Below are 8,463 nucleotides of genomic sequence, written 5' to 3' on the forward strand. Positions count from 1 at the left end.
TAGATGTGTCATGCTGTCACGGATGTGTCGTATGGCATGTCTTTTTTAAAATCATCTTTAACCATCTTCTTTTCATTTTGTTCCCTTTTCAATTCTTTTTCTCATTTTTATTTCTTTTATTTTCTCTCATCTTCAACAGTTTCTCTTCAAAGAGATTTGTGAAGTGAAAGGAGAGATAATTCCGTCCTGAAGAGAATGATATTGAAGATCACTTCGTGAAGTGAACCGTGAAGAAAAATCGTTGGAACGCTGAAGATAACGAAAATCCTTTCGTAAAAAAGATTCTGAATCCTGACGGAAATCTTTTAGAGATGATCTTATACTCGTGTCATGTAAAAGATAATTTTATATAGGATGCAAATACATGGATTATTTCATCTCTCTATCTATTATATCTAATATTTATTAATTTGTTGTTTCTCTCAATTATTTTATAATTTTTTCCATCGATCTTTTTGATACAAATTTCAATGTAAATAAATGGTCTGATAAATCACGTGTCAAAAAAACTAGTGAAATTTTCTGTTCCTAGTGTCCTATTATGATTTGATGAACAACAATGTAAGAAATGGCCATGTAAATCATCACAGGTATCTAATTCGTAGATGCACTTCTTTGGCCAGCTAACATCCCTCTGGTGTCTGTCTCTGGACCGCAATTTTTAAGAGGGAGAAAAAAACTTTCTACTTTTTAACCGCTGGTAAAAAGAAAGTTTTCCACAGCCACAGCCGTGAAGCCTCTGTAAAACAGCAAAAGATCATGGATCCTCAGCTCCTAAAAACGGTCACAGGAGTAGTAACACACTAACACTACCGGACCAGCTACTGTACTCCCACCGCGGCATTAGCTGTTCTGCCGTTCTGCTCGATCCACGTCGTGTGATCGCAATCGCCCCTGGACGGCTGTACAAACATCGCATGACGCGTGGATCGCAATCGCCCCTGGACGCCTGTACAAACATCGCATGACTCTACTGTACAATGCTGGCTCACACTACAGTACAAGGCAAGGTGCCTGCACAATAATGTGGATTTTTTAAGATTTCAGTCCTTTTAAAAACTTTTTCTGCGTATGAAAATATGTGGAAAACAATATCTAAAAATATACTTTTTACGGCCTCATAATTATGTTGCCATTGTTAAAAGGCATATTTTGTATGATCTTATAAGTCCAATATAGAATTATACGTATTAGGTATTACGGTATTAATTATTAATATGTTATATTATTTAAATATGACGTCAAATATTATGCTACTGTGTAAAAGAGTCCATGTTCAAAAATTATTTTTGTAGAATATGTTAAAAAATCAAAATATAAAAATTTATCGTAACGAAGATTACGATCTCTATTATGCTTGTTCCGCTCCCCGCATCTCCTCATCCCATGCGCGTCGACAGGTGGGCCTCCAATCTACGTGATCGCGTCCACCCCCACGCCCGTCCCCACAGCGTCTGTGCCCCCAGCCCCGCCCAAGAGCAGCCCTCCACATCCGTCCCCCAGGCGTCCTCCCTCCTCCCCCCCCCCCGCCCCAAAGCAGCCTAGGTTTCTGGCCGCGTCGCTTGCCAGGTTCCACCACCAGCCATATCTTCTCAAGTGCCGCCTCCTCGTCCCCGCAAATCGATTAGAGTTTGAGTCGGCGTCGTGATCCATCCATCTGTCGCGCTGGGAGCGGGGATGGATTCCAAGTCTCTCATGTGTTGTGCTCATCGATCCACATCTGGATCCCAACCATTCACAAAGTTTCACAATTCGTGTGTGGGTTTGCAGGTCGACAGCTGTACCCAATCCACTGGGAAGCGAGCGCTCACCAACGGTAGGTTGCTCCGCCGAGGAAGGTGGAGAAGTGGGGAGGCCGACACCCATTGTCGTACGCCTCACCTCGTATGCGTCACGCCGCTACCGGGATGACAAGGATGGTGGCCGAGGAGATGAGAAGAGCATCCACCAGTCTCACGGCGGCTGCCACGCTGTGCAGGGCGATGCTGATGGATGGTGGAAAGTGGGCTGCAGTTTGATGGCGTGCAATTTGGTGTCACATGGCTGCCCCAAATGCCCCTGTGCTATTACCAAAGATCGATTTGTATGCTCTGTTTCTTCTCCTATGATTAGGTTTTGCTATTTCGCCATTTCAGATAATTTAGTAGACAGAACAAACGAGAATTATGAAGCCGGTGAGAATTATTGGGCTGTGATTCTGTGTTTTTGTTTGCCGATGAAGTTTAATTATCAACTACGTTGCTCTAATCAATTTGTGCTGCTTCAGCTTTGATTGCGAAAATTTCTGTCCACATATTATTTGGTTGATCAATAAAGAAAATTTAATCGAGGTATGCATGCTAATGCTATTAGTTCCATACAGTTATTTCTGTTCTTCAACAATGACACCTCCATTTATCTTCCGCTTAGATTATTCCAGATGGAATTATAGAATATCGTGAATCGAATTTCTGCCTGGCTTTACAATTTAGGATGTTTATGATGCCCAGTTAACTGATAAATGAGAAAATGATAGATCCTACCACTTCATGAATAAGGAGTAAAACTGTGGGGCATTGGAGTTCCTGAAGTATGGAAATGCAACTATGTGATTTTTACTGCTTTCATCTGGTCAAACTTTTGTTTCTTACTTGCAGTTATTATTCAAAATATCCGGGAGGAATGGCTTGAAGAAATATATGAAACTTATGAAATTGATCTTGATATTGTAATCTCTCTCTCTCTCTCTCTCTCTCTCTCTCTCTCTCTCTCTCTCTCTCTCTCTCTCTCTCTGTGAGAAATTGTAAGTTTCTTCTGGCATATGATATGCAAGAATAGTTTAGCCCTAATAAAGTTTTGAAGAAAACATGCGTGTACTCTTGCAGGTGTTGCAAAGAATTAAAAAAGGAATTCACTTGTCATTGGTGCTGTATGTCCACCTGTACATATGAGTGAGGGATGAAAAATATGGTCTGGTTGATAAGAATCATAAAGCTTACTTCTAGGTTGTGCCCTTCCAGAATGAGATTGTTGAATGGAGGGAGCAGAGTTTTTTTTTTCTTAATGAACCAGAGGAATCAAAGTGTGGTAGAAAGAACTACATATCATACAGAGACAAAGGAGCTAAAATTACTTAGGGGTCTCAAAGTAGAGCCATATTTGTTAACCAGTAGTTTAGACATACTTGTTGCTTTAGACATAATTGTTGCAGTTTAGAGTATGTTTTTAGTAACGGACCATTGAATTTTCTGATGTCTTCGTTGCAGTGCAGAGTTTGTTAGGTGATACTGTGCAACCAATTATACTTTTTTTTTTTACAAAGCGTCGTATGGAAATATCCTTTTAGTGATCCACAATAGAATGTGGATACTTGCACATGATCTACCTAGCACTAGCAGTTGCAAGATAAGAAAATTATACCACTAATTGGTAAGTTTATGCCTAAGTGTTTTTTAATCTAGCATATGGCTGGAAGTTTTCTGGTAATGCCGAATGGAAAGATGGATACTATCAAGATGCAAATCGCTTTCTTTTAAAGACTGACATATTTGAAATTGAAGCTGTGGTGGTCTGAGAAAAAAACGTGTATCTATGAGCAATTTTTTTATTATCTTTTTTTGCCGTACTACCCTTTTGTTATGGTATTCGTGTATTGCAGCATATTCAACATGCTATAATTATCTATACAGCAGCATTTACAGACAAGTTTGCATAAATGCTTGATTTGGTGGGAAATTTGAAAACCGATGACCTTTCTATACATCGAAAAAGGAAATAGACGCATTAAGTTATTTTTTAGTTTCTTTTTCACGTGCAATGTTTATGTGTACACGGTTGTTGTTCAAGGCACCTGAAATATTCAGAAAAACAATCCCCTTCGCAATTGTGCAAGCCACATAATTCTCCCAGGCCCTCGTTTGTCTTGATCTTCGTTTCTTTCCTCCGTCTCCTTCCATATCTTTACCCCGATTACACTTTCTTTTCTGAAGTACGGGTTGGCAAATTTTCGACTTCTGACATCGTACGGACATTCAAGTAGTAGACAATACAAATAAACTGGCACCGTAAATAGCACCTGCTCCACCGAGGGCCCGCCCCGGTAACAAGCTATAGCCAGATAGCGTCGCGGACCTTTCAACGGAGAACCCAAGTGACCAACGGGGAAACCTCCCCCACATGCCTTATCCTCTCGCGCCACGGCCGCAGGGCCCTCCGGCTCTAACACAAGATCGAGAGCATCCAAGGCTCCGTCCCTCCCGCGTGTATATAAGCAGTGGTAGAGCTGGTCTTCTCTTCAGATCACCACACTGACCCAAGGACAAGCTGAAGAGCTTGCGGTGAGTGAGTGTGTGTGAGAGAGAGAGAGAATGGGTGGCAAGGCCGCTCTGCTGCTGGCCCTGGTAGCCGTGAGCCTGGCCGTGGAGGTGCAGGCGGACAGCGGCTACGGCGGCGGGTACACCCCTACCCCCAAGCCGGAGAAGCCTCCCAAGGGGCACAAGCACGAGAAGCCTCCAAAGGGGCACAAGCCGCCCAAGGAGCACAAGCCCAAGCCTCCCATCTACACCCCGTCGCCGAAGCCGACGCCCCCCACGTACACCCCAACCCCGAAGCCGACGCCGCCGACGTACACACCCACGCCCAAGCCGACGCCACCGACCTACACCCCGACCCCGAAACCGACGCCGCCGACATACACTCCCACGCCAAAGCCCACGCCTCCGACGTACACCCCGACGCCCAAGCCGCCGACGTACACACCCACGCCCAAGCCCACTCCGCCGACGTACACACCCACGCCCAAGCCCACTCCGCCGACCTACACCCCGACACCCAAGCCCACTCCGCCGACCTACACCCCGACGCCCAAGCCGCCGACGTACACACCCACGCCCAAGCCGACGCCGCCAACCTACACCCCGACGCCGAAGCCGACGCCGCCGACGTACAAGCCGATCCCGAAGCCGATGCCGCCAACTTACACGCCGACGCCCAAGCCCAAGCCAACACCGCCGACGTACACGCCGACCCCCAAGCCGACGCCGCCAACTTACACGCCGACGCCCAAGCCCAAGCCAACACCGCCAACCTACACCCCCACCCCCAAGCCAACGCCGCCAACCTACACCCCCACCCCCAAGCCCACGCCACCAACTTACACGCCGACCCCCAAACCCACGCCGCCAACTTACACCCCCACCCCTAAGCCGACGCCGCCAACCTACACGCCGACGCCCAAGCCGACGCCTCCCACGTACAAGCCCCCGACCCCCACTCCGCCAGCGTACAAGCCGCCGCCTCACACCCCCAGCCCGCCGCCGCCCTACTACAACTAAGATCCGCTACTCTGCTGTCAAGCCCGGAGCATAGGTACGTACAAGAAATCAAACTCACACTTGTACGGGTGATTTTGCATGCACATTTTTTCATTCTTGCTGCCGAAATGGTTGATCTAAAAAATGGTGCTTCTTATGTGATGCAGAAGGTGATCGAAGAGTTGCGAGCCAGCCAAGATGAGCTGAGGCCTTGATCCTCCATTCCTCCTCGTGTTTGCGGCCACCCTAGCTAGAGGAGAATAACGCAGAGTTCTGCTCCCTATGTTTTCTGTTGTCCCGCTGAATTTGTGTTCGTGAAAGTCGATCTTTAGCAGACGTGTTGTGTGTGGGTAATGGTATTGCTACTATTGGTGTATCACTGTAAAACCACAATAACTATGAAAATGCAAGCAAAAGCTAGTCTTTTACTCTACTACCGTGTGCACGTTCACAGCTTTTTTCTCCTTTTCTACTCGGTGACGAGATGCGATGTTTCCATGGCAGAGATGCTAACATATCCAGGACAACACTCTGCATGTCTTTCATGGTAAAATATATTTCAGGCACAGAGCCAAGGAGGTACGGCCAACGGCGACGCTATTTAACAGCCCAATCCTCTTATCGCGCCGGTGCAGCATGCAAGCCTGCTATTCTGCGGCGACGTGAGCTGTCACGCGCTGCTACAGCCTTAGCCTTGACGCCTCAGACCACCCATGCTTCAGTAACGTCACAGTTTGCTCTGAGAGAGTTTGGAGAAACAAATGAACTTAAGCACTCATGCATCATCACGAGCTCAGCGAGATCAAAAGATGAAGTGTATCTTAGTGCAAAGGCTTCTTTAAAGTTTAACATGCATATGTAGCTGCAATCCCAAACAGAAACGGACATAGCAAGTAAATGAGAATAGCATGAAAGAGATGAACAGAAAGATATATGATATATCCACCGTGTAGAGCAGGACCAGATGTTTACCATGTTCCGAGGTCAGTTTGCATGTTCGTAACTCAGAATTCAGAAAGAACAAAGAATAGCAACCTCACTGAAAACTGCAACGAGTGAGAAACATGCCCATACGTTCCCACTTCCCAGTGACGCAAACAAGAACACTAGTCAGTAGAATAATGCGGTCTTGATGAAGTGGCTAAAAGCAGGTCACGGGTGTTTCTATTTTCTTTTCGCCCCATCTGTGTTACAGCATAATTGATGATGCATGATGGCATTATGAAATGGAGAATTTTTCAGTATAACTGGAGGGCCTGCATTTTAAGAGGTCGAAGTACTGCTTATTGTTGTAAGAGTGACAAGTGAAAAGGCGATGAAGAATAAAGGCGAGTTAAATTACTTCAGGCAAGCAGTAACCACCATTATTTCCGAAATGCCGAAATAGACTTAAATTAGATAACTGTGCGTACATATATTTTTTTATTAATGAAAAAGAGATTTGGTTTTTTGCAACGTGTAATGCATACAACTTTATTTATTATTATATCATTTCAGCTCATAATTGAATGTTGAAAGTAAATAAATGCGTAAAAGACCACATGTTCAAAGTATCTGTCGGAACCCGCTATCTCCTAGTACGAAATTTTTACCGGGTTCAATTCCAACCTAAGCACAGAGTCATGAACCCAAAATCAAGATGGTCATGTTCATACAGTTGTCATAACCAGAGGTGGCTCCGTGTTGCACTGCTTTTGGAAATCAAATCGCCTGTCCTTTCGAAAGCTACTCATATTTTTTTCACAGTAGTACAGTAAACCATATTTACGTAAACTTATTCCATTCACGGTAATACGGATCGGATCTCTTTTTCATATGGCCACATGGGTATGTCGATGAATGTCAGAGATCCCTGGAATCAACTTGAGGAAATCAAAAACTTTGCCGACCATACCTCTCACTGACATAAAGGCACAAAACATGCAAAAGTAGCAGGAAGAAAAAGAAAGCACATATGTCAAGAAAACACACTATTTAATTGAAATGATGCTGTCAGGAAACCTTTGCATTCTGAAGACCAAGTAGCTGATTTCATAAAACAGGGCAGAGCGGTGATTTTATTGGTTCAGCACACAGCTTGTTTACAGTGAAAAAAAATGCCCTGTAGGCAGTAGCAAGAAAAGAAAAAACAATGTAACGTGTAATGATGACTGGCGCGTGAGTGCGGTGAAAAAAGAGTAATCCTATGCAAGAAAGTTAAAGCATGCATTGATTCAAGTGGCGGATCAAGGTCTCCTTCCTCCTCTTCTCTTCCCTTTTTCAGCATTGATTGGTGGTAACATGGTTCTTGTATTGGAACTGTGCATGCAGTCATGGCCATAATAAACCTGTTGGGTAGGTCGTCAAAGTAATGGTGCGCCTGTCACCGCTCATGGCGTGGAAGATGGATAATCTCTGCAGAGATGTTGGAAAGATGAAGCCTACAACGTGTTTTACTGCTAGTAACTAATGCAGCGTAGAGTCATCGATCAGGCAGGCCTAAGTAGCTAGCCGTTGTCATAACGAGACACATATTAAAATATGTCTCAACGTGTTTTACTAACTAATGCAGCGTAGAGTCATCGATCAGGCAGGCCTAAGTAGCTAACCGTTGTCATAACGAGATACGTATTAAAAAATATCTTAGTTTATACGTCATGAGTGATCGATAAAGTTGTTGATATGATTGGTTGATTTTGAGGTTGTACGTACATATCTATGTATTATAATTATGATCCTGACTAATTAAAGTTGTAGAGAAAAATTGAGTTAATGTTTTTGTCTCTGAGCTAGGAAAATTTGCACTCGTCGGATGATCCGGTGTTAGAAAATTTATACACACTGGAAGGTCCGACGCTCAGAAAGATTTCAAGCGAGAGGTTTTTGACTCAGAAGAGAAAATCCATTGCAACACTGGATAGTTCGACAATGGTCAATAATGCACGTCGACTAATTTTTCAGAGAGGTTACAAAGCTTGTCCGATGAAGATGTACACGTCGGATGATTCGACGATTGAAGATGTGCTCATCGGAGAGTTCATCGGAACAATTGTTTCAGAGAGATTATGAAATGGGATTTACTAATGAATTTGTACTCATCGGACGATCTGGCGATGAAGGAGTGTACACTATATGCTTTGCTGGAGGATTTTCCAGTAAGTTACCAGTGGAGTCAGAATTACAAGCGTCGGAT

General features: G+C 44.3%; 1 protein-coding gene across 3 annotated transcripts; it reads left to right on the forward strand.

Annotated features, from left to right (window-relative positions):
* Positions 1-4,260: 4,260 nt before the first annotated feature.
* On the forward strand, positions 4,261-5,724 carry LOC133924193 (extensin-like). Of its 3 annotated transcripts, XM_062369630.1 has the most exons (3): positions 4,261-4,846; positions 4,901-5,346; positions 5,459-5,724. In XM_062369630.1, the coding sequence occupies exons 1-2, from the start codon at positions 4,347-4,349 to the stop codon at positions 5,310-5,312; spliced, it is 912 nt and encodes a 303-aa protein (XP_062225614.1). In that variant the 5' UTR covers positions 4,261-4,346; the 3' UTR covers positions 5,313-5,346; positions 5,459-5,724. The 3 variants fall into 3 exon arrangements, with proteins under 3 accessions (XP_062225614.1, XP_062225612.1, XP_062225613.1); XM_062369628.1 differs by having other exon boundaries at positions 4,261-5,346; XM_062369629.1 differs by having other exon boundaries at positions 4,261-5,346; positions 5,462-5,724.
* The last annotated feature ends 2,739 nt before the right edge of the window (positions 5,725-8,463 follow it).

The sequence above is a fragment of the Phragmites australis genome, chromosome 7 (genome assembly GCF_958298935.1).
Source record: "Phragmites australis chromosome 7, lpPhrAust1.1, whole genome shotgun sequence".
NCBI classification, from domain to species: Eukaryota; Viridiplantae; Streptophyta; class Magnoliopsida; order Poales; family Poaceae; genus Phragmites; species Phragmites australis.

Excerpts from the sequence above, each read along its gene's own strand:
- LOC133924193 (XM_062369628.1), top strand. The coding sequence starts at position 4,347 with ATGGGTGGCAAGGCCGCTCTGCTGCTGGCCCTGGTAGCCGTGAGCCTG.